Raw genomic sequence first — 27498 nt, 5'->3', positions numbered from 1 at the left:
AAGTTCGACACTCTTTTTCTTTTGCAACCCAGTCAATCAATTGATTAAAGCTTGTAGGCATCATACTACTCTCAGATCCCTTCTTGCCTCTTTCTGAAGGTGGTTGTCAAAATTTAATAGTTTAATATTTTAAAGATTCAAATCTATAATTCAAAAGAAAAAATTCCATTAGAATATGTATACCAAATTTGACATACCATGCTTTTGAATACAATGAAATATGGAGCCAAGGTCTCCATCCTGCTGCTCTCTGGATACTCCTCCCGAACAGCATTCCAATCCGGCATGTTCAATTGCCAAATCATTGATTCCTGCATTCTCATGTATATTTTATGCCTTCATTGAAAACACATGTAACACAGTTGAAACAAAGTCTATTGAAACATTATTTGTAAAGAGATTAATGTAAAATCAAGGAGAGACATGCATATGATGCAAAAGAGAAGTTCACTTACTCATCAAATTCATTGCCCATTTCATCCAAAGAGAGATCCCCAGACACCACTCTGCCAAGCATAGAATTAATTAGAATCTCATCTTTAATTCCCTGCATGCTCTTCCATGCTGTGGTTCAAATTTCTTCAAGTAATGCCTTCAACGTCTAGGTAACTTCTTTCTTGACTCCTTTAGGTATGAGTTTCTTCTGCCCTTTGATTTCAAAATTCTCCCACTTGGAAAAATTTGCATTTTTCAAATCCCAAACTTCTCCACTACGAAATGCAAATTCAAACATCCAGTCCCATGATCTGAAGCTGTCACTTGGCCTTGACAGATCTTTTAAAATTGTTGCAGAAATCCTAGTCTCATTCAACAAAGACAAGCAAAACTCTAGAGTGATCAAAGAACGATCCTCATTGAGTTTCGTAATGAACTCATTTGATAGAAACAAAAACGTTCTATCCAAGACATGGACTTCCGATACTCATTGTCATTATTGTGATCAAAAGCCAGTAAGTTTGCCTCTGAATCAGTCAAACCAGCATAAACTGTACAATTACATGTCTTGTAATGAGAGTATGTGGAAACTCAATATTCAACTGCCTTTTTGCCTCTGTTGAATGGGAGCCTCCAAGAACAAAGTAGTTATAATCATTTGCTTTCCGACGATCAAAAGATGCCTTGTCTGAACAATCTTTTGGATCCACGAGCACAATGTAGTTCACAACTTGTGCATGCAAATTGTCCTTCATTCGTGACCTCAAATTCTCAATATGAAAAGGATGTATTTTTCGCACCTCAAATGGTTGAAGGCCAGTCCTAGGATCAATAGGAGGTCTGATAACATGATCAATGTGCAAGAAGAAAATCTGTCCATCCACAAGGTTATCTCATTGTACCTTTGCTCGGACTCTATTTGTTGTGTATCTGAGGTGCCATCTCCAATGTCAGCTCTTGGTACTTGCAGCTCACCATTGGTTGGGATTTCAATGATATCCAATGGCTGTACTGTCCTTGGAGCCTTTGATCCCGGTTTACTCCATTTTTTCCCTTGTGCAATAGATGGAGTCTCCTCGACAACATCCTCATAAGACTCAAGAGAAAACGCACTTGCAGCCAATAGAGGTCATTTTAGTGGTGCGCTCAAACCATGCCCACTTGGGGGGGCGCTCAAACCATGCCCACTTGGGGTGCACTCAATCCATGATGGCTTGAAAGAGAAGGTTCTCTCAATCCATGTGAACCCCTAGGAGTTCTTAATTCTTGTGTATTAGAGCCAAATTTTTCAGCTTCAACACGAGAAGATCCCTTTCCTTTTGACTTTGAAGAACCTCTTGGTTTGATTGGTGATGTTGTAGTATCTTCTTCATAACCCTCCTTTGTATGCTCCTCAAAATCACTATTAGAAGTTGATACCTCCATCTCCTCGATTATTTCATCAACCTCAACAATTTGATTTGTCAAGTGATAAAATAAGATCCTGGACACACAAAACAAAATTGAATCTCTCATAGTATTCAAAAGAAATTACATAAACAAAGAAAATTAGAAAATACTTATGGATAGTAACTAACCTTCCCTTCCTCTTTGATCTGTTTTAATTGTTCAGCTATAGTGGGTGGAGTAACAGCTTTCAAAGAGAACTTCTCTTCCATAACAATACAAATAATAGGTTTCTTATTGTTATCAATCCCAAGCATTTCAACACATTCCTTGTTGGACTCACTTCTTGCGATATCTTTAATCTTTATTATTGGCTTAAAAACTGATCTTCCAGTGGGAAGTGTCTTTGGAAGCAATAGAGTCATCTCTTCCGTATCAATGTCAACTTTGATGGTCCATTTTGAATCAATGTTATTGTGTACTTCCGCTATGTCCCATAAATTTTGAATTTGCAACAAACCTTCATCAAACGGAGCAGGAACATCATAAATCTATTGAAGCTATTGCACCTCAAGACTTGGATCCTTGGCACTTTTCTTTGGTTCCTTGGTGCCTTTATTTTCCACCCTTATCTTTTGGATCCTAGTGGAAGCATCCTCCGATGTGGGATTTCCGACACAGATTTCTCCGAAAGTTTGTTTGTTCGACATGATACCTACAAAAGACATAAACAATGTCAAAATATTATGATATCATGGAGAGAATATCTCAAGTTGAAAAAAACAAAAGCTAGTACATCTACATTCTAACATCTACATTCTTCATGGAAAACGATGTAGACATGCTTATTACTGGAACATGATTTTGGACTAGAGAATAAAAAACAAAAAAGCATGAAAAGTAACAGCACCAATGCAAAAATGATAAAATTATGGCTAAAATGACTCTCTCTTAAATTTAATTAAAAAACACTAAAAAATAACTCCATAATTCAAAGAGAAAATTCTACTTTTCAATACAAATCAACCAAAAAATGAACAAAATTTACTGACAAACCCTCTCCCTTATTCTCTCTCTCTCTCTCTCTCTCTCTCTCTCTCTCTCTATCTCTCCATCTCTCTCTCACTCCCTCACACCCCCTCTCTCTCTGTCTCTCTCCCCTCTCGCTATCTCTCGATCTCTCTCTCCCTCTCTTTCTCTTTCTCCCTATTTCTCTCTATCTCTCTCTATCCCCTCTCACTATTTTTCTCACAGTAAATGGCAATCAGTGAAGAAAAGGACCAAATATGAATATTATTGTGAGAATATCAACCCTAACTATTGGATCACATAATCTCAGAAAGAGAACAAAGCACACAAATATATATGCACACCTATCTCTCTCAGGGCAAGAAGAAGCATCGCAATCATCCAAACTCGATCACACTCCCTAGAAGTGGAGAAAAAAGCATGGGAAGGAGTATCAAGGGAACAAAGACTCTGCCAGCTATGCAACTTAGATGAAGTGGAAAATGAGGCACATGTTCTTTTGACATGTCGGCGATATGAGCATCTAAGAGAAGATTTCAGCAATGTTATTTTCATGAAATATTTAAGTCTCCTTTCATGGATTTATAAATTTATCACGTCAAGGAAAAATATTAAAAATAATTAAATTAACAAATAACTTAGATATAGCTAGAATTTCTAATATAGGATTATTTCAAATTCTTGCATGTTAATGCAAAAGTATAGATTGAGAAAACAATATTTTTATGTGAATTTGATAGTGCCACAAAGTGAACTTTTGATTTGGGAAGAATATTTTCAGAAAGTAAAATTTTGATTTGGGAAGGATATTTTCACAAAGTAAAGTTTTCATTTGGGAAGGATTTTTGGGCTTCGTCCAAAAACAACACAAAAAGTCCAAAATTAATGAAATAGGTGTTCTTAACGAATCCTGCTTCCAATACTGATGATTAGTGCCCTGTGCACGCTAAACGTTGGTACTTAAGCATCATAATAGGATCCGTGTGTAGTAGTGCTCTTTCACAATAGTGTGAGTTGTAAGAGTTCCACACATTACAAAAGATTGCGCCTGTGAAAAACTAAGGGGGTCACTATGTATAAACCCTCTATATCACGTGCGTTCAAGGCCTATATTTTAAATCCCGTATCTGTAAAATTTTTCATTAATAAAATGTACCCCTTTTCTATACAAATTTGTAAATTTTTTCCAAAACTATTTTAAATAGTCCCTTATGTATATTTATTTCTGTAAATTTTAGAAATAAAAAATATCCTGCTGTTGAACTCACGTGATAGGGTTACATATGATGAGTGACCCCCCCGAGGTGAAAAAAAAACTTTTTAGTGTAAAGAAGCTCGGTATTTTTGTCGGAAAAGGGCTTGTGCCTTGTAGTGAGTTCTAGGGGGATAAGTTTGCATGAAGCCATCAAAACGAAGGATTAAGGGCATAAAACAATTTGATATCAGCTTTGATAATCTAAAGTGTGATCAATGAAGCTACTTAGCAACGCTATTGAGTTATAAGAGTTCAATATCTTACCAAATATTGCAAGTTACTTTATATTCTTCTTCACCACCCACAAAAAATTAATTATAACATAAAATTGCGTGGAGTTGGTAGTTATTTTCAAAGTTTGATATATTTCCAAGTCAAGAAAAACTTGAATGATAAATGCATGTTATTCTTCATTCTCAAAATCTATGTAGGAGGGAGTGTGGACTGCCTTCAACATTTAACGAAGTTGGATGGAAGTTAAATGCAAGTCAACAATCATGTAGAGAATCACTTATACTTTTCTATAGTAGAAATAGACAATTTTTTTATAAATGCAGCAAAAGAAAACTTGGTAGCAAAATTTAACTATCATAAATCATTGTTAAGTATACTTGCAATTCTTAGTATGCTTAAAAATTGATGATTTGGAGAATAGGGACAATGACTTAACATCTATATGTTGTTTCCTTTTCACAACCAATGAAGGAAGTATAACGGCTTGACACTTCAAATATTTTTGAAGTGCAATGTTTTTTGAATCAAATTTCCCATGCAGGTTCTCAAGGAAACCATTAAGTGATATAACCCAAGCCCTAGACTTTCCAAACATTGTATGAAAAGAAGACATTTAATTAGATCAATCCATCTTGGATGATGGGACTCAAAGAACTTATTAGCATTACTCTGAAATGTGCCCTAGGGCTCTATCACAACACTATTGAGTGGTAAGAGTTCTAGACATTCCAAATGATTGCAAGTGATTTAAATTTTTTTCACCTCAGAAAATTGATAACAGATTGTATGTGGAAACTTTGTGGGGTTGTAGCTGATTCTCAAAGTTTAAAAGATTTCCAAGTCAAGAAAAACTTGAATGATAAATGAATGTTTATTTTCTTTCTCAAAATGTATGTAGGAGGAAATGTGATGTCCACTTTTGTGTGGCATTCAACATTTAAGGAAGGTGGGTGAGCTTATTGCAATTCAACAATCATCCCGAGAATCACTTATACTTTTCTATAGAAATAGACAATTGTATTATTAGAAGTCAAACGTCCAAAGCAATTGCAAAATAGATATTAAATGGATAAATCCCTCGTGAATATTGTGTATGATCTAGTCAAAGAGATGAAGTCTACATCTTATCAAAATTAGTCAAAGAGATGAAGTCTACATCTTATCAAAATCAATTTCAACTTGTACATATTGAGAATAAGCACTCAATAGCCATGCTATGAAAGGTTGCTCAATCGTATGACATTGACATACAAAATTCAAAAAATACTATTTACCTCTTCTTCGAAAGGAGATAAGACATAAGTTTAGGGGGATAAGTTTGAAAGAAAAATTTATGAAGCCATCAAATTCAAGAATATAGAACATAACACGATTGGCTACCCATGTAATAATCTAAAATGTGATGAATGAAGCTCTTTCACAATAGTATGAGTTGTAAGAGTTCCACACATTACAAAAGATTGCAAGTGATTTTTTATTATTTTTCACCTCAAGAAAATAATAACCCTTCATATTCAAGAAAAACTTGAATGGTAAATGCATGTTCTTCTTCTTTCTCAAAATGTATGTAAGAGGGAATCTCGACTTGCATAGGGCCTTCAATATTTACGAGGGAATGTGGACTTGCATTGGGTGGAAGCTGATTGCATGTTAACAATCATATAGATAGTAGAAATAGACAATTGCATGGTAGCATGGATGATTTTTTCATGTTAGTTTCGTGAAGAAGCGAAACTTTAATATTGGTGTCGAAAGTTTGTATGCCTTAATAAAAATAAGCATTTGAAATATTCCCCTGGATTTGAAAATTTTATGAGAAATATTTTAAAGTTTTGCGAGGATTTACATCTTTACTTTAAAATTCAAAGGGAAATATATAAAATTCTACCATGTTCTATCAATATCCTGAAACTAAAAAAACTAGCTTGATAAACATTTGCCACAATTTTATATTAATATACTCGGGGGGGTCACTATGTATAAACCCTCTATATCACGTGCGTTCAAGGCCTATATTTAAAGTCCCTTATCTGTAAAAAATTTCATTAATAAAATGTACCCCTTTCCTATACAAATGTGTAAATTTTTTCCAAAACTATTTTAAATAGTCCCTTATGTATATTTATTTCTGTAAATTTTAGAAATAAAAAAAATCCTTCTGTTGAACTTACGTGATAGGGTTACATATGATGAGTGACCCCCCCGAGTTAATATATAAGTATAGCTTTGATAAAAACATCCACCCTTGGTAGCAAAATTTAAATATTATAATTTATTTTTAATTATACTTGCATTTGTGAGTATGCTTTGAAGTTGCGCCTTTGGATAATGGGGACAATGACTTAAAATCTATATATTGTTTCCTTTGCATAATTACCAATAACAGAAGTATAAAGACTTGACACTTAAAATATCAGTGTGAAGTATAAAGACTTGACACTTAAAATACACAATCTGCTGGGCGTCTCAATAGCATGGGCTTTCGCCTGCTTGTAGCTGCCTCGATACTCCTCACTAGTTTGTTGGGCTTGGCTTTCCTACCCCAACATGCGACAACTGATCAAAGTCTGCCATCAAGCTGTACTCCTCACAACGCTTCCCCAGAACTAGAATTTTTTGTGGACGCTCTGCACACATCCCCGTCACTCTTGGCACTTACAAGATAACTCAGGTAATTACATGGATGTCCCTCAATGAAACACATATTGTCAGAAGAATCTGAATAAGACACTAGCGCATGTGAATTATATTACTAGGATTGCTATGTCGTGCGACACTTATTTGACAAAATTCTCTCTTAATTTCTTTTGCAAAAGCTACACAGAGACATCCCTGACACCACCCTATATGGCTATGGGACAAGTCGTTCTATTGCCACGTATCCATGGCCAACTCTAGAGGCTATTCAGGGGAGTGAGGCCTCTGTCGGATGGGAGAATCATATCATGGATCAAAACCATATGCTTGCAGTAGACAAGACACTACACTGGGCAAATCCACGCCACAGAGGTGTCCCTATTGTGACACACTTACATGGAGGGGAGGTTGATAGCTCGTCCGATGGCCACCCAGATGCCTGGTTCACTAGGCATGGAGAAACCGGCTTAACATACAAGACTCAAAACTACACCTACGTGAATACTCAGGAGCCTATGATGCTATGGTACCATGACCATGTGGTTGGTATTACACGATTGAATGTTTTCACTGGTCTTTTGGGTATCTACTTTGTCAGATCTCATGCTCAAAATCATAAGCTACTCCTTTCTGAAGGAGCTTACGAGATCCCTCTCGTCATCCAAGACAAGCGCCATCCTTGTCAATGGGAAACTGTGGCCATATTTGGGTGTAGAACCTCATTATTAAGCAACTCCCTGTCTATTACTTTGTTGCATCCTTTCCCTTGAGGCACAATATAGGTCATCCTTAGGTCTTCATCATCTCTCCATAGTCATGGGAGAGAGCTATCCACATCAATAAGAAACTCAGAAATATATACAAGTGACTCTTGTACCAACCAACCCTTGGCCATTCGACGTTCGGGTCTTGCATTTTGTCTCACGAAACCCTTCAAGGTCTTCATGGAGCGCTTGAGGAAGAACAACCATCGTGCATGTATAGTACCACATATAGCAATCTCATCCACCAAATGCACTATGAGATGTAGTTGGCTTGTGAGAATAGAACGTGGAGATGTCTCCTCCACTAAATAAAACCACCTCCATTGACATAACGCGAGCATTCTCAAGCGTGGTGGGATTTATTTCCTTTGAGCTCACATACCTAGAAATGAAAAAGTACACCATATTAGCAATATGAACACCTTGCATGGAGCATTGATACACATCATATTTTGTATCATGTAAAGTACTCACAAGCTCGTCCATCTTGTAAATACAATCCTTCACATCCTTCGATGCACTACGAGAAATGCTAGTAGGTAGTATGAACTGAACACATGAGGAATGGTTGATTAGTTGCTTCTAATTCACTCACAAATTTGAAAGAAAAAAGATATTATGCACATAAAATACTTACTTAGAGCATCTTGTGCCAATCATGAGATTTCAAGCCATATAATTGCTCTACACCTCTTTGCTTGCTCTTTGTAAAGGCCCCCTTCAAACACCTCATGCATCCAGTGGGAGTACGAATTGTAGTAATAGCATGCCTCACTGCCACCATCTCTAGCTTTGATAACCTCCACGGTGCACGAGGTTAAAAAACACGCCCATTTGGTCTCTCTTGTTACCAAGCTTCATGCATCCTCCGTGTGGTACGTAGATCCTCCCTTATGCCTACGGAATCTCGTGTTCCATTCAAATGTTCCCAAATGGTAGATGCCACATTCTTAAAGATATGCATGGGATCAAGCAAGTGATTGATCTTGAGGTGGGACCAATATGGTAAACGATAAAAGATGGAGTATGTAAACAAAAGTTGGTGTTAGCAAGCAATCTTTATTTCCAGCCAATATAGCACACAATAGTTACAACCCTTACTGGCTCATGCCAAGTGGTGGAGGAGTCGTGGAACCATCCTAAATTCTCATCCAATCTCCCGCAGTGAGTGATTGTGGGAGGACTTCATTCCAAGGGGCAACATATCTAGGATGATCAGGTGGGAGAAATCGATGGTGATTCTCATAGATGACCTTATTCAATGCATCTTCCCATGAGGCAACAAGCGAAGGACCACAAACAGGACATGCATGATAACCTGATGTAGTGAGACCTGAACAATGGATGCAATTAAGAGTTGAAGGTGGGTTTAGGGTGCCGCATCCTTTGCCTACTGATAATTAGAAGTGCAATGCTTACTTGAACACTCGCAATAGCCTGGGAAGTCATGCACTATCCACATCAAGATTGCTTTGTAGTTGAAGTATCATGATGAGGGAGGCTTGCTCACATCATGAACCTCGATACCTCTCCAAATTATCTCTTACTTGTCAATCAAAGGCTCCAAATAAACATTAGGATTTTTGACTTTATGTTTCCCTGGCATTAGAAGGGATAACATAACATCTCCTTTCTTAATTGCCATAGAGGGTGGAAGATTATAATTTACCAATATCACTGGCCATACACTATAAGAGGTGCTTTTGAGACCAAATGGATTTACACCGTCCATACCCAATCCAAGTATCAAGCTCCTAGGTTCTTCCTTGAAGCTTGGCCATGTGTCTGCAATATGCTTCCACACAGGAGTGTCTGCGGGAGTTCTCCACTTGCCATCGGTTGATCGATGGGAGGAATGCCATGACATGAGCTCTGCAATGGATTTGCACTTGAACATATGTTGGATGCAAGGGATTATGGAAAAGTGTCATAGAACCTTACGAGGCACATCCAAAGTTTTGAGATCTGCTCTATATCTTACCTCTCCACAAGTAGGACACTCTCTTGCATCCTTATATAGTCCACAAAACAAAATGCAATCGTTGACGCATGCATGGATGCGCTTGTAATCTAATCCTCCAAGAGAGGTCACATGTTGCCTTGCCATATCTCTTGAGGTCAGTAATTTATTCTCCCTTGGAAGCATTTTACACAATAGCCTGCACGTGAAGACCATAAATGAGGAAAAGCATTCGAGTAATTGACCCACGAGCATAATTCACCATGTTTGCAAAAGGGACTTTAAAGCTTACTTGAGTAATGCATTCAAACTTGCATTGTTCCATCCATAGATGGTCTGCAAGTTTAGTAACTCAAGGGAGGCACGTAGAACAGAGAATGTGCACCCCTCAAACAGTGGAGTCGATGGTGCGGTAAAAGACCATCCTGCTCCATGCTATCCTCCCTCCCTTTGGATTGATGGACATATAGATCCCCCACCATATCATCAAACACTTCCTCCTCCATGGCTTCATGAGGTAATGGTGGAGGGCTACTATCACCATCACTCCATGCATCCGTAACCGTCACTCTTAAAGATCCCACCTCATATCGCCAATGTTTTGCCTCCTCATGATGAGCATAGGGCAACATATGCGGGTGTGGCACTGCATCTTGTATCAAATTAAAATGGGATCATAACTCAAACATATGAACACCCATAGTATCTCAATCAACCTTAACTCTTTAACACTTACCATGTTTACGGTCACATCCCACTCTCCATACTTTGAGACATGATTGAGTGTAATCCTGCATGCACGATTCATGTTTCCTCGACATCCATCACACATACATTTGATTTTTTGCTCCAACCGCATTTCATGATGGTGGATATGGAGGGATTCATGCTCACTGGAGCTACTTGTTGAAGATGAAGACATCCTATAAATAAACAACCCAAAATTTTTTTTCTTGTATCAAATATTTAATCTTAAAACTCTGTGGCGCGTCTAATACAACATCTAAAACGATGTCTGTCTGTTCTATGGTGCGCATCTATAGATGCATCTAAACCGTGTTGTAGATGCATATTTAAATGCGCATTTAGACACGTATATAGATGTGCAATTAGACGTGCCTATAGACGTGCTTATAGATGCAATTTTCAAACCTATTGTTAGTGTGCTTGCTTTTCTTCACATACTTTTAGCATCACGCGGCTTCCTTTGCTATTAACAGACATAGTTCCGAGCATCCACACTTATCTCCAAGAACCCACACTTATCTCTAGGCTTACATAATCATCTCCAAGCACACAAGAGAGGAGGGTGAACAAGGAAGAGAAGAAAGAGAAGCAAAGGGTGAACAAGGAAGAGAAGAAAGAGAAGAAGCTTTGAAGAAGGACGAGAAGCTTTCATACCTTTATCCAAGGTAAGTCTCTTTACAGTTGATCTTCTTTGAAAGTTGCTCTCTTTGGATCCATCCTTTGTTGTATCCAAGAAACGAATGTTTTTGGTACTAGTGTTGTGCTTTTGTGTCGGGCGCATGTCCTTTTTAAGTTTTTAGAATAGTCCGTCTGTCAGAGCACGTCTATAGATGCATTTGAGAGTGCGTCTATAGATGCGTCTACTCTGTTTTTGGAAACAAATAGCCGCATCTATAGATGTGCTGTTATATGCGAAGATAGACATGCTTTGTTGTTTTTCCTTGGCCTTCCCTTCCCTTCCCTTCCCTTCCCTTCCCTTCCCTTTCTTTTCCTTTCTCTTTCCTCTTCCCTTTCCCTTTCCACTTCCTCTCTTTGATTGAAAAAAGGGATTGCACTCTATATTTTCCTCTTTTTTTCCTTCTCTCTTTTATCCTCTCTTTCCTTCTCTTTTCGTCTCTCTTTTTCTCTCATATCTCCTCTCTTTTTCTCTCTTTTTTTCTCCTCTCTTTTCCTCGATTTTCCTCTCTTTGCTTCTCTCTTTTATCCTCTCTTTCCTTCTCTTTTCGTGGTAATTTTTCTCTCTTATCTCCTCTCTTTTTCTCTCTTTTTTGCTCCTCTCTTTTCCTCTGTTTTCCTCTCCTTTCTCCTCTCTTTTATCCCCACTTTTTCTCTCTTTTTCTCCTCTCTTTTCCTCTCCTTTCTCCTCTCTTTTATCCCCACTTTTCCTCTCTTTTCTACTCTCTTTCCTTCTCTCTTTTTCTCTTCTCAGCTCATCAGTAATCTTCTTTTTTTCTTTTTTCCAGTTCATCATGTGGCCAGGAAGCTCTTCAGGCTCACCTGATCTTTGGGAGACCATCTTTCGGGAGTTATATAACCTTTTGGGACACCCTCCCAGACTGGGGGAGTTATACGGTTACATGACGGGCACTCTAAACACCCCCAGGAGTCGGCACTACAAACTCCAAACCACCCCAACCCGACACCAGCTGAGATTACCCCAGTGGAGTCAACACAGCCCAGTCGGCTACATAGCCGAACCCCTTCCCCTATGCCGTCCTATGCCCCTTCCCCCATGCCATTAGGAGGCCCTTCTGCCTCGTAGATCCATCGACGTACTTCCGTGCAGTCAAGACTCAGTTCTCCAGCTACGAGTGGTCCAGGTAGTGCCGTGAAGTCGAGAGTCACTTCTCCAGCTATGAGTGGCCAGCATACTAGCTCGACATGACACAATAGTAGGCATAGTAGTAGGGAGAGCGGTGGGGGATGCATGGCACAGTGCTTTGGGAGGGGTGGTGGTGGGCACGAGGATGATTGAGATGATTTAGACATGCCTCCGGGTGATGGTACGATCTACTATGACATCACTCAGACAAAAGGCATCTTGATGGATGCACAGGGGAAGGACATCATGGCCTTCATGTGCTCTGTAATTGCTAACAATTACAGAGATTGCTTTATTCACTACAAAGACCATCCAAAGAGGTTGGCTGATGAGACCCTCACTACTCTTCACTCTAGGTATCCTAACCCCCCCAATGTTCAGTTCACAGATAAATGGGCCAAGTCAAAGATTGTTACGATACTTGGCAATAAAAGATCTTCGCTTAAGAAGCAGGCACTAGCGAATCTTGCCAAGCTCGAGGGAGGTCAACCACCAAGGGGCCCGCCCCACACCGCTCACAAGTGTGAGTGGATGAAAGCAATGAAGTCAGCGAAGGAGGAACCCAGTCTGCAGCACATGGAGTCATGAAGGATCCAAATGGGGCAATATGGAAGCGTGCATTTTGGAGCAAGGGGTGTTGAATCATGGGAGGCCTAATTTGTAAGTATCGATCTCAAATTATATTGTTTATGTAGTTTATTAGGAGGTTGTTTCTTTGTACTAACCCCTCCGTAAATTGTGTCATCTTGCAGCTGGATATTGTGGGCAGGTACCCTACTCCTGTCAAGACAGCCTACCACCATCACCATTGCAGAGGAGATACATGGAGGCACTTCTATAATGACGGGTTGATTACTGAGGAGCAGTATATCCGGGCTACTAGAGCACCCCCCGAGGTATTTGAAAGTAATTAAATAATGTCAATATTACAAGTAAAGATTTGATTTTTCATACATTGATATATGTTGTCCCTTGTTTACATGACCCTACACAAGAAGATGAGGAAGAAGACGAGGATTAAGGGTGGAGAAGGGAGCACAAAAGGGAGTGTAGAATGGAGCGAGGATGTGGAGAACTTAGATTAGTCATAGAAGTAGTGCTAGCTACTCTTTTTTGTAGTTAAAGCCACTAGCTTGGCTTCGTGCCTCTTGTATATACATTCCTCTTATTTTTGGTACTTGAAGCCACAGGACGTGGCTTAGCTTCATGCTATATGTATACAAGCACTTTTTGAGCTATGAATTAATATACACTCTTTTTATTTTTTTGGCTTTCAATTTTCTTGTGCAACGTTCTATCAATTTATGCCTTGTGAACTAAACGTTTTGGAGTTATGATGTTTTATTTGGAATTGTTATTGTCAGCTATAGACGTGCTTGCAAGAGTGCTAATTAAAATATGGTTGGCTGTAAGAATTGAACTACACAATTTGGAAATGGGATTCCTGTAACTACATAGCATACACAACATACACAGCATTTTGTTGAAGCACACAAAATTTAAAAAATATTATGTAGGGCATCTATCAGGGCATCTATAGACGCGTCTATATAATCATCTGTCTATTCGAGAGGTGTCTATTTGTGTGTCTACAAATGCATCTATAAACACGTCTACAAATGCGTCTATGAACGCGTTTAAGAATGCATCTGTCTGGTTTTTTAATTTTCTAGCAAAGTGTTTATTTACGTGTCTATATGCGCATCTATAGGCATGTGTGTCTGTTATATAGACGTCCCTTTGGGTGCGCGTCTCTATACATACGAATAGACGTGCAAATAGACACGCCCATAAGTTTTTTTTAAGTTGAGTGAACGTGTCTGTGTGCACGTCTGTAGGTGCTTTGTCTTGTTGTAATTGTCAAATTTTGATATATTTTTGATAAATGCATGTTATTCTTCATTCTCAAAATCTATGTAGGAGGGAGTGTGGACTGCCTTCAAGATTTAAGGAAGTTGGATGGAAGTTAAATGCAAGTCAACAATCATGTAGAGAATCACTTATACTTTTCTATAGTAGAAATAGACAATTTTTTTATACATGCAGCAAAAGAAAACTTGGTAGCAAAATTTAACTATCATAAATCATTGTTAAGTATACTTGCAATTTTGAGTATGCTTGAAAATTGCCAATTTGGAGAATAGGGACAATGACTTAACATCTATACATTGTTTCCTTTTCACAACCAATGAAGGAAGTATAACGGCTTAACACTTCAAATATTTTTGAAGTGCAATGTTTTTTGTATCAAATTTCCCATGCAGGTTCCCAAGGAAACCATTAAGTGATGTAACCCAAGCCCTAGAGTGTCCAAACATTGTATGATAAGAAGAAATTTAATTAGATCAATCCATCTTGGATGATGGGACTCACAGAACTTGTTAGCATTATTCTAAAACGTGCCCTAGGGCTCTATCACAACACTATTGAGTTGTGGAAACTTTGTGGGGTTTGTAGTTGATTCTCAAAGTTTGAAAGATTTCCAAGTCAAGAAAAACATGAATGATAAATGCATGTTCGTCTTCTTTCTCAAAATGTATGTAGGAGGAAATGTGATGTCCACTTTCATGTGGCATTCAACATTTAAGGAAGGTGGGTGAGCTTATTGCAAGTCAACAATCATCTGGAGAATCACTTATACTTTTCTATAGAAATAGACAATTGTATTATTAGAAGTCAAACGTCCAAAGCCATTGCAAAATAGATATTAAATGGATATATCCCTCGTGAATATTGTGTATGATCTAGTCAAAGAGATGAAGTCTTCATCTTATCAAAATCAATTTCAACTTGTACATATTGAGAATAAGCACTCAATAGCCATGCTATGAAAGTTTCCTCAATCGTATGACATTGAGATACAAAATTCAAAAAATACTATTTACCTCTTCTTGGAAAGGAGATAAGACATAAGTTTAGGGGGATAAGTTTGCAAAAAAAATTCATGAAGCCATCAAATTCAAGAATATAGAACATAACACGATTGGCTACCCATGTAATAATCTAAAAATGAAGCTCTTCTACAAAAGTGTGAGTTGTAAGAGTTCCACACATTACAAAAGATTGCAAGTGATTTTTTATTATTTTTCACCTCATGAAAATAATAACCCTTCATATTTAAGAAAAACTTGAATGGTAAATGCATGTTCTTCTTCTTTCTCAAAATGTATGTAAGAGGGAATCTAGACTTGCATAGGGCCTTCAATATTTATGAGGGAATGTGGACTTGCATTGGGTGGAATCTAGGGTGGAAGCTCATTGCAAGTCAACAATCATGCAGATAGTAGAAATAGACAATTGCATTATGCATGCAACAAAAGCAAATTTGGTAGCATGGATGATTTTTTCATGTTTGTTTAGTTAAGAAGCAAAACTTTAATATTGGTGTCAAAAGTTTGTATGCCTTAATAAAAATAAAACATTTGAAATATTCGCCTGGATTTGAAACTTTTATGAGAAATATTTTAAAGTTTCACCAGGATTTACATCTTTACTTTAAAATTCAAAGGGAAATATATAAAATTCTACCATGTTCTATCAATATCGTGAAACTAAAAAAACTAGCTTGATAAACATTTACGAGGATTTTATATTAGTATATAAGTATAGCTTTGATAAAAACATCCACGCTTGGTAGCAAAATTTAAATATTATAATTTATTTTTAATTATACTTGCATTTATGAGTATGCTTTGAAATTGCGCCTTTGGAGAATGGGGACAATGACTTAACATCTATATATTGTTTTCTTTGCATAATTACCAATAACGGAGGTATAAAGACTTGACACTTAAAATATCAATGTGAAGTTTTGCACAAGAACTGTCCATGTGACCTTTACGTGAGCTGTTTCCTTTTACTATTTCTCCGTTGCCATTTCTCATCATGAAACCTCGATCATATTTTGTGTAGTGAATTTTTCAAAACTTATAAAATCCTATCAATTTTGGTACATAATGCCCACAAATTATGAAGGACCTCGACTACAGAGGACTGTCAATGTATTTAGAAAAATCAAGAAGTCTGTAATTTCTTTCCTTCCTGACTAGAGAGGACTGTCAATGTATTTAGAAAAATCAAGAAGTCTGTAATTTCTTTCCTTCCTTTGACCTTTTATTTTCAATAGAAAAACTACATGATACAACTTTTAACCCTGCGTGTAGTAACATAACCTTATCAAAATTCTTAAGTTAAACTTTGTAGTATTACATAAAGTACTGAAAGGGTAAAAAAAAACATCAAATTAATGGGAAAAAGTAAATGCCTCCTTCAAAACATTCAACGCATATGGATTCTCAAATGTCTTAGAAACACTTGTCTATTGAAACAATTCAAAATCACAAAGTTGTCAATATAATTCCATAATTGGAGTCTACTCAATTCTCCCATATGTGTCATCTATATCATCTTCATAACCATCCCCAATAACAAATTAATGGGAACAACTAAATGTTCAAAACATTCAAAGCATAAGGATTCTAATATGTCTTAAGAACACTTGACTATTGAAACCATTCAAATACAAAAAATTGGCAATACAATTCCATAACTAGAGTCTACTCAATTCTCCCATATGTGTCATCTGACAAAATATGAAGAGGGGAGAGGAGAAGAGTGGAGATGAGGAGAGGGGGCACAGCTAGAGAGCACACCACAAATGACTAACTGTACACTAGATTTAGTTAAAAAAATAGAATATATACAAACCCTTTTAGGGTTAGGGTTAGGGGATCTAACCCTTTCCTTTATAGCACTCTATAAGGTTAGTGCTATGCACAGATGATCACGTGATGGTGCTATGCACACATGATCACATGATGTTGAGCGTGAACTCTCAACACCTTCCCTCAAGATCAACATCATGAAGTAGGCCTTCCCTCAAGATGATGATTCTGGGGAATCGAAGAAGGACTGAGCATTACATTCCATCACACCCCTTCAATGGGAATGTCCTTCCTCTGCGTCAAACCAAGAGCTAGTCGGTGTTTCTCGAATAGCTCTTTACCAAGTGGTTTGGTAAAGATGTCTGCAACATTTTCTTTGCTATCACAATGCTACAATGTGATGTCACCAAGTAACACTCTTTCTTTGATGAAGTGCTCTCTGACATCAATGTGCTTTGTCTTGGAGTGATATATTGGATTTTTGGCCAATACTTGAGCAGATTGATTATCACAGTATATTGTTGTTGGCTTTGACTCATCAAAGTAATCTGTTTGTGACAATAGTCTTTTGAGCCATATAGCCTCACATGCACCTGTAGTGAGTGCTCTATATTCTGCTTCAGTCGAAGACAAAGAAACAGTTGGTTGTTTGTTTGACAACCATGATATGGCACCTTGACCAAGGAAAAATGCATATCCCTGTGTCGATCTCCTGGTCTCATGATCTCCAGCATAGTCACAGTCACAATATCCATGCAACCGTGGATGACTTCCTTTGTATTCTATCCCAAACTGTCTTGTACCTCTGATGTATCTCAAGACTCTTTTGGCTGCATTCCAGTGAGACTATTTTGGATTTGCCATAAATTGTGCTAGTGAGCTTACTGCATAACAAATATCTAGCCGTGTGATTGTCAGATATATAAGAGATCCAATGAGCTGCCTATAGTATCTATCATTGACTGTAGGCTTTTCTAAATCTTTAGTAAGTTTCAAACTCTATTCCATGGGAGTCTCGGGGGGGTCACTCATCATATGTAACCCTATCACGTGCGTTTAACAGAAGGATTTTTTTAATTTCTAAAATTTACAGAAATAAATATACATAAGGGACTATTTAAAATAGTTTTGGAAAAAATTTACAGATTTGTATAGAAAAGGGGTACATTTTATTAATGAAATTTTTTACAGATAAGGGACTTTAAATATAGGCCTTGAACGCACGTGATATAGAGGGTTTATACATAGCGACCCCCCCAAGATGGGAGTGGCTGCAATCTTGCAATCTGCTATATGAAACTTCTTCAGGAGACTGTCAACATACTATGTGCTATCTGAATCTCTCCAGAACTCAATTCCAAGACAATAGTGCATAAGTCCAAGATCTTTCATGTCAAACTCTACAGATAAGTCTTGTTTTAATTTTCTGATGAAGCTATCCTTGCTTCCTGTCACATTCAGATCATCTACGTACAAAAGTGCAATAGTAATGTCTTCCCCTTGAACTTTGTAGTAGAGAGTATGATCTGCATTGGACTTCATGTATCCCAGATCAGCAAAATACTTGTCAATTCTATTGTACCAACTTCTGGGTGCTTGCTTTAAGCCGTAGAGACTTTTCTTGAGATGGCAAACCTTGTTCTCCTTTCCTGGTTCAACATAACCTACTGGTTGTTGCATGTAGACTTCCTCGTCTAGATAACCATTGAGAAATGCATTCTTGACATCAAGCTGATACACATTCCATTTACTGAGTGTCGCTAGTGATATCAAGAACCGTATGGAATCCATCTTTGCGACTGGAGCATAAGTCTCATCATAATCTTGACCATATTGTTGTGCAAATCCTTTTGCAACTAATCAAGCTTTGTATCTCTGAATACTACCATCTGGATTGTACTTCACTTTGTATACCCATTTGTTTGCTATGGCCTTCTTTCCTGGTGGAAGGTCGCTTAATTCCCAAGTGTTATTTTTATACAAAGCATCCATTCCTTCATTCATAGCAATTTGCCATTCTGGCTTGTCTACTGCGTCTTCGAAGTACACTGGCTCGTTTGTAGCCATGATGGTAGTCATAAGAGCATAGTTGGTGGTTTCCACCTGAATTGCTTTGCCTTTCTGAGTATATGTCAATCTGGCTAGAGGTCTGCTTTCCCTAGTAGACCATCTGAGCTGCTGTGGTGCTGCTTGGGGTGTTGTTGGCAATTCTTGCTCTTCTTCATCAACCTGTTCTGTAGATGACTGTGAAGTCGATGCTTCTATCTCCTGTGTAGGTGAGGTTTTCCATTCTGATTCCTCATCGAAGATTACATCTCTGGAGATAATGACTTTGCAGTTGATGGGATCATACAATTTGTATGCTTTGCTTTCTTCACTGTAGCCAACTAAGATGCATTTGCGTGACTTCGCATCCAATTTCCTGCGATGATCATCATGCATGTGGGCATATGCTATGCATGTGGGCATATGCTATGCAACCAAATATCCGGAGATGCCCAATGTGTGGCTTGTGTCCAGTGAATGCTTCATAAGGAGTCATACCTTGTATCGGTTCGGTAGGAAGCCGATTAAGCAAATAGTTAGCTGTAGCTATTGCTTCTACCCAATACTGATTCGGAAGATGCTTTTCACTAAGCGTTGCTCTAGCACTGTCTGCTAAAGTCCCATTCTTCCTTTCGGCTCTTGCATTCTGCTGAGGAGTATCTGCACATGTGAATTGTCTTCGAATGCCGTGATTTTTGCAAAAGTTCATGAATACTGAAGACATGTATTCACCTCCTCTGTCTGATCTCATGACCTTGATCTTTCTGCCTGTCTGGTTTTCGACCATGGCTTTGAATTTTTGAAATCTGGAAAACACTTTAGATTTCTCTTTCAGAAAGTAGACCCAACAATATCTGTTGTAGTCGTCGATGAAGGTCAAGTAATAAAGTGAACCATTGATGCTGCGGGTCTGGGCATAACCCAATACATCTGTATGAATCAAATCAAGAATACCTCGTGCATGAGAGGTACTTTTGACAAAGTTGGTTCGCTTTTGTTTGCCGAAGCAACATGCTTGACAAACCTTTCCAAGAAACTGTAGCTTTGGAATCCCAATTGCCATATTCTGATTCCTTAGATCTAACAAGTACTTGAAGTTGACATGACCATATCTCTTGTGCCATTTTGCAGATAGTGGCATCTATTGCATTTGAGCTGACATGGCATGCTTATCTGGTACTGTAGCTAGCATCCTATATAAGCGTCCTTCCTTGACACCTTTTGCTACTAGCTGACCTCTTTTGGATTTGTCTCTGATAGTGCATTCATCACCGTCAAAGATGACTTTGTAGTTGTCAAGGGCGTGTTTTTTTATGGATGTGCATATCACTCGAGAAAAACTTGGTGTATAATGCGTGATCGACCATGCAAAGCATATCCGATCAGACAATACTTTGCAGGCACCTCAACGTAGTTGAAACGGACTTGTGTGCAAAGTGGAGCCCCCATCCGATAAGTACTTGGTTGAATAACACACCTAGGGCTGTGTTTTTATATGGTTGTGCATGACACTAAGGCAAAAACGGTGTTTTATGCTTGATCCACAATGCAAAGCATATCCGATGGTCACAATACTTTGCACACACCTTCAACCAGGTGGAATTGACTTACATGCAAAGTGGCATTCCCATCGCGTAAGTATTGACCTGATAACACACCTAGCAGCGTGTTTTTTTTATGGATGTGCATGACACTAGAGCAAAAATAGTATTTAATGCTCGATCGATAATGCAAAGCATATCCGATGGGAACAATACTTTTCCTACACCTTAACCTAGGTGGTATTGAAATTTTGTCAAAGAGGTAGACCCATCCGATAAGTACTTGGTCAGATAACATACCTAAGGGCGTGTTTTTTTGCATATGTGCATATCACTACGGGAAGAACGTTGTATAATGCGTAATCGACCATGCAAAGCATATCTGATGGTGACAATACTTTGCACGCATCTCAACCTAGTTGAAACAAACTTGCATGAAAAGTGGAGCCCCCATCCAATAAGTACTTGTTTGATTAACACACTTATGACCTTGTTTTTTCATGGTTGTGCATGACACTAAGGCAAAAACGGTGTTTTATGCTTGATTGACAATGCAAAGCATATCCGATGGGCACAATACTTTGCACACACCTTCAACTAGGTGGAATTGAGTTACATGCTAAGTGGCACACCCATCCCATAAGTGCTTGATTGGATAACATACCTAGTAGGCTCGTGGCTTTTTATGGATGTGCATGACACTAGAGCAAAAATAGTATTCAATGCTCGATCGACCATGCAAAGGATAACTTGGTGTGTCCATCTGATGAGTACTTGATCGAATAACTTCTCCCACCAATAAATTAAGTACTAATTAAAAATTATAATAAATGAGTAGATTATTAAAAAGAGACTAATATTTATGTAATTGTTGCTGCTGCAGCTTGCTTGTGAAGGACTCTCACAAAGGAGATGGCTATAGATTTTGTTCCAGGGATGGATGTGATTTTATGTAGCAAAAGAGAAGTAGTTGCATTTGCTACAATCCATGATAGTGATCCCAATTTAGTTTGCCACTTTCGAAAACTTTGCGAAGATAAGGTGGCAGTTACTGTATCAAAGATTCTTAGCGCACATGTTGAGCTAAAGTATAAATGTGGAGATATGGAAACACTTGGAGATGTTATGCCCTACAATACATCCAACAAATCATTGATAGCATGGGACAAAGATGAGACTTATGCAACAGACATTATCAAGAATACAAAGTGCACCACCTTGGATTTTACTATAGGGGACATTTTACAAATGAGATCATTTGCAAATAAGACTGTAGCAGAAGGTGAAGTATTGGGATTTGAACAAGTGGAGCAATGGTCATTTGCACAGATGAGGATTCTAAAAGTCACTGATGATGGTATGGTTGATAACATAACATCCTTATGTGATTCGTACTATGAGGTAGGCAAGAATATGAGATGGAGCATGCAATTTTTAAACATGAGAAAGAGGCACGTGGTTTTCAATGATAAAGACAAGGTATACTACAATATCAAAGGACCTAAAAAGCGTGCCCATGTGCTAGGCTCTATCACTTCAAATGTGGATGATTTCAAGATACTCAATTATAGAAGTGACATCTTATCTGGAGTAGATGAGTTCATTGGTTCCGAGAAACAAAATGATTTTAGAAGCGAAGCCTTATCTGGGGTGGATGAATTCTTGCACAGTGAGAAGGGCAAAGGTTTCAATAGCAATGTCTTGTCAAGTGTGGATGAGTTCATGCATATTAACAAACCTGGTGTCAATCAAGCTTGTGGATTTGTGAAAGCCATGCAAGATGTCCCAATGAGTGATGTTCTCTCAGGAGTGGAAGAGTTTCAAGGTTCTCAATACTCTCGTAGAATATTGAATTCATTGAATGGTCCTAAGAGTATGTTAAAAACGAAGATGAGATCAACAGAGGATTATTCAATATTTAACTTTGATTGTGATATGGACAAGGATGCAACGACCAATCATGGATGCTTGGTTACAAACAAATGTGAGGAGAAGAAGTGCATAAATACATATAACAATGTGCATGAGGAACGAAAACGGTCATACATATGCATGAAGAGAAAGCGAATCTAGGCAGATCCACAAAAGCAGCCAAAGAGGAAGAGAGTAATGAAGGAGGAGAACATGTTAAATGCATTGGGATATCTATGTTGCAAGCGAAGATGTATGCGCTTCATTGATCTTGCAGACATCAGGGAATGTAGAGGACACGTGTGGCAAAGAAGAGGAAGCAAAAGAAATGAATACCTTCTCACAAGTCTCTCTTGCTTTCTTCAGAATGGCAATAAAAGGTTAAGTTCAAGACAAAAGGTAAAACCTCTCGTAAATGGAAAAAGGATTTGCAATAAGGCATATTGCAATATTACTGGATTATCCCATGGTACATATTGGGATTTAGTCACCAAGGCAAAGGGCGGCAACAAATTTAGCATTCACGGTAATAGAGGAAGGTCCAAATCAAGAATCTCAACTGTCAGGGCAGCAGCAATTTTGCAAGACTTCATACATGAAAATGCTTTACCTGGGGAAAATTTTATTGTGAACTTTTTAATGCGAGCTTTTTTTGAAATTTATCAAAGTTTGCGAGCTTTTTTAGAGTCCCATAAAAAAAGACCTAGTAATCAAAAAATAACAAAGTAATTACATATTATGTATCTATGGATTTATCCTAGGAAATACCAAAGCAATTAGCAATTCTATGGACTAAAAAAGACAAAGCTATTAATCCAAGTAATTTATATTGCAAGTCAGTAACAAATGATATCATATATAAAAATGAGCCATCACAATACCAGCAAATATGTGTTATGCATTCAAGTCTATGGATTGTTACTAAGGCAACAAAGGTTTGATGAAACTTCAAGTAAGCATATGCCAATTTTCATGTAGTTCTATTATTTGAAAAGGCCAAAGCAATTAGTAAAATGTTCCACATTAAGAACATTGTGTTGACTCAACACAAGAAATTTTGAGCAAAAAATAGTGTCACATCAAAAAGTGGGCTATCATAACACCAACCAAGTTTATATTTTGCATTCAGGTCTATGAATTGATCCTAGGTCGACTAAGCACTGACGAAACATCCATAGTGGAAAGGGTTGGTTGATGAATAAGCATGTGTTGATTTGGATCCAATCCCAATACACAAATGAATATGTAATAGATATGTTTGCATGCCAGGTAAGGTTTTTGACCCAACTCTCTTTTTTGAAAATCTGGACGTGTACACATGGGCTCAATCTTGATGTGCACATCGTAAGACATTCGAGCCTTGTCAGACCAGCCTTGTCAGACCCTGTTGTTCTCAAATGGAAAATACTATGATGAAGAAGCTCCACTATCATTTCTCCCATGACAACAGCATGCATATATTGAGCACTAGCTATTCTTTTTGTAGCCTCCTTAGATATGCCATGCCTCCATTTTGTGGTTCTTACCAATGTGTGTTGAGCTAAATTCCTTGGTATGGATGCTGACCCTCCATGTGCATCACAAAAATTAGTTGGCATCGATGCCGATCCTTGAGGTACATTTGGTGTCCTCCAATTTACATGGGCTTGATCTGCAGTCTAAAACTAGCCTTGATGAGATTGCCTATCTCCTCACTTGTGATGTTTGTTTCCACATCCACCTTCCACACAGATGGACGTTCAAGAACATGCATGATATTATGATATGGGTGCCATGTATGAGTTATATCATCATTACAAAACCACATCCATTGTGCTTTTGGTCCTCCTACCCCTAGATGCCGCCGTTCAGAGTAGAAATAGGGTGCCACCACTCCTTGTGAACTGCTTTGTATATATCGATTACACTTAAACTTTCCATCTATGAATCCAAGACACTTCACTTTAGAGTTTTTGGAGGTCCTTTGAATTGCCCAAAAGGTACGGTGGATAGGCACTTCAACAATAGAGAGGCCACTAGGAAGGCCTCCTTGTCTCATAGGTGGAGCTGTTGGGGCTTGTTCTCTTGTGGGCATGGTCTCATTCTGAGCTCCTTCAGCTTCCCCTACATTGCCATGTTTTTCCCATGATGTTTTTGTAGACTCCCCTTGAACTCCACCTCGCTCCATTGTGGAAGCCCTAACATCCACTGGTTGGGTATTACCTTGTAGTTTTATTGAATGCCAATCTCCACCTTCTGTCTCGAACCTAATTTTTCTCGGCCACCCTCTTTGTTTACAATCTTTGGTCTCCATCACATACCCTGGCTTATGTGAGGTGTTTTCTAAATGTATACTTGATGACTTGCTTCTCTTTCTTTGGGGGACTGCTACCTTATCCCCATGTAATGGTCTTGGTTCTTCATACATTGGTGTCCTTGCAACTATTTCATGCACCATTTGTGCAACTTGTGCTGGTGAAGGTGTACTCCTTGAGGCCACTCTTTGCATCAAGGCTTCCAAGTTAGGACCATCCCCAACATGTCTTCCAATCATATATGCATATTGTTTGGCACTTTGTAATAGGGCATTTGCCATGTCCGAGACACAACAATCATATAATTGTATCTTTGTCTTAAACCCTTCTCCTGCTAGCCAACTACCATGCATGCTTTCAGCTAGATTTGACCTTGGAGTGTGTGCCTCCTCCAAGGAACTCTTTGTTACCTGTGGTAAAAAAGGAGGTAATTAGAATTGGCTTATTACATTTATTTAGCTTACTACATTTATCTACAAAATACATACCGCGCTCATGAGATTCCTCCAATGGGCAATCCGCACATCCCACCAACTAAACCATATGTCCATTGAAGGAATGTCGGCCTCACGGACATGTCCTGCATGCCACCACTTCCGAATGAGCTTTGCTTGGTTGGTAGCTTCTTGCTTTGTCTTACATAATCTCCAATTCTCACACATGGTGATATGCTCATTCCTCATATCCTCTTTGATGAATTTCCTTGTGTGCTTATGCAAGCTTTGTTCCCAATGGAAGAGACATGAGTGCTCTCTCCCAACAATTATGTTGTTTGGACCCCCATTGAAAATATTTCTCACAGCTATCCAATTTGCTCTAACTTCATCAGACATGAAACCATGAAAATTTGCAGGGGGATACCGACATTGTTTCATTGTGGCATTCAACATCTCCCAAAATAGGATTTGGCTTGCAACATCTTCATCTTCCATCTCACATGTGGCGATGGTCATTAATTCCTGCACACTGGCAGACAAAGCCAGCATTATTAAATATTATACCACAACTCTCTTGATGATAGCAACATGGATACATAAGGATGGAGGGAAGTTATACCTAGGATCATAGACATGACATGCCATTGTGCTCCACCCAATCACTCGATGGGTGTGATCAAATTGTACCCATGAATTTCTCAAATCACCATTTCCTCCTCTTCTCATGCGATTAACAAGATCCACACCAGATGCTAGACCATTGGTTGACATTTTAAAAATAAAACATTTTTCATCTGGCAAGCCTTGCCCTGGAAAACGACTTCCATGGAAGAATGAATACATAGACCTTTTCTTTAGTAAAAGAAGGCTGTCATAACCTTCCCCAACAAGTAACCTTGCCTTCTTCTCTTGTGCAACAATCCATTTGAACCTGTAACATCACAAGTCAACTATTTAGAAGGTCCCTATACCATTCTAAAGTTAAGTAAACTAAAAATCACTTAGCTACAAACAAACATACCGTTGATTCTCAACTAGTGGTACCAATTGCTCAAGAAAGTTGGTCAACTCTATATCTCCCACACTTGCCCCTTCATTATTGTCTCCTCTCATCAATGATCAATTCAAGAGTTCTTTGGCAACACTCATTTGAGCTTTGCAACCTTATCCTTCGCCCCCTCTCTCGGCTCTCTCCTCCCTCCTTCCACCTTTTCCCCTCCTCCTCCTTACACAGCTCCCCTTTCCTCTCTCGGCAATCCCTCTCTCGGCTCTCTCCTCCCTCCTTTCACCTTTCCACCTCCTCCTCCTTAGCACTCACACAGCTCCCCTTTCGTCTCATCTCAAGAAGCTTTGTAAAGGCGTGGTTAAGGGAGTCTCGGCTCTTCTAAAAACTCACACGACTGTCAAAGCAACAGGTAAAGCTTCGTTCAAGCGAATTTTTCTAAGCCGAACTATCTTATTTTCAATCGTTAAAGCTTCAAGAATTTTTGAATTGGCCTTGCACTCAGACAAGAGATGAATTCTCTCTGAATTCTCTCAGCAACTTGTATGAAAAAAAAGGGGGGTGCTCAGCAATCCCCTAGAGTCTAGCGCAGACTCTAGGGGGCTGCTGAGCCCATGGATATGGAGACCGGTGTGCTAACTTACTACTTCCACTTCAACTTCCGTTTCTACTTCTGCTACTTTTGATATTCATCGTGATTCTTGCTCTTCTCTTTGCATTTGCATAGAATGAAAGGTGCTCTGTTGTAAGGTTTCTTAAGCTTCTAGAAGCAATTTGATAGATAGATGTTTGCATGGGGATACAAATCGCTAGCTTGCTTTTGTTAAGCTCCATCATATGTTATTTGATTAGAATCCTATTAAATTCGTCGTCATACTTACTATATAGAATCGATATCTGCCATCGCAAAGAAGAAAAAAACATGCAAGGCAAACAAACAACGCAGGTTACCAACAAAAGACCTCGCTTTATAGCGATTTCTAGAGCCATCTACGTTATGCCTCATGACAATAAAGATCAATACAATAGCTTTTGCCTTCAAATGCAAACTCTACTTTCTACGTATTCGCTATAGCTTGCTTGCACGGAATGGTTCCTCTCACCACATGGGTTCTCATCTCCAACTTCAAGCTCTCCTACAATCTGCTGTGCAAGCTGAATGGGCTACTGAGCCCCCCCCCTTTTTTTTGGTTTCATAGAGTCTGCGCTAGCGCAGACTCGGGGGGGCTGCATAAACCACAATTGACGAAGATTGGCTGTCTAGCCACTCCAAACAGGCGTCGTTCTTTCCCGCGATAGCTATTCGCCATCTTTGCTTGGCGTGATCAGAAGG

At 38.6% G+C, this 27498-nt stretch overlaps 1 protein-coding gene across 1 annotated transcript; it reads right to left on the bottom strand.

Moving 5' to 3' along the window:
- Positions 1-971: 971 nt before the first annotated feature.
- Positions 972-26005, bottom strand: LOC147887242 (uncharacterized). The gene is made up of 3 exons (XM_087394254.1): positions 25782-26005; positions 25214-25691; positions 972-1307 (listed from the first exon to the last, which is right to left on the bottom strand). Exons 1-3 carry the CDS (start codon positions 26003-26005, stop codon positions 972-974), a joined length of 1038 nt encoding a protein of 345 aa, XP_087250380.1.
- Between the last annotated feature and the right edge of the window lie 1493 nt (positions 26006-27498).

Source organism: Dipteris shenzhenensis, chromosome 23 (genome assembly GCF_047967505.1).
Source record: "Dipteris shenzhenensis isolate YYH24624 ecotype China chromosome 23, Dip_SZ_1.0, whole genome shotgun sequence".
NCBI lineage: Eukaryota > Viridiplantae > Streptophyta > Polypodiopsida > Gleicheniales > Dipteridaceae > Dipteris > Dipteris shenzhenensis.
The sequence above is the reverse complement of the archived record's forward strand: the minus strand, read 5'-3'. Positions and strand labels throughout refer to the sequence as shown.

Excerpts from the sequence above, each read along its gene's own strand:
- LOC147887242 (XM_087394254.1), bottom strand. The coding sequence starts at position 26,005 with ATGTATTCATTCTTCCATGGAAGTCGTTTTCCAGGGCAAGGCTTGCCA. Across the intron at positions 25,692-25,781 it reads TGTCATGTCTATGATCCTAG|TGTGCAGGAATTAATGACCA; the intron begins GTATAACTTCCC and ends TTTGTCTGCCAG. Across the intron at positions 1,308-25,213 it reads GGAGGAATCTCATGAGCGCG|ATTTTCTTCTTGCACATTGA; the intron begins GTATGTATTTTG and ends GTGGATGGACAG.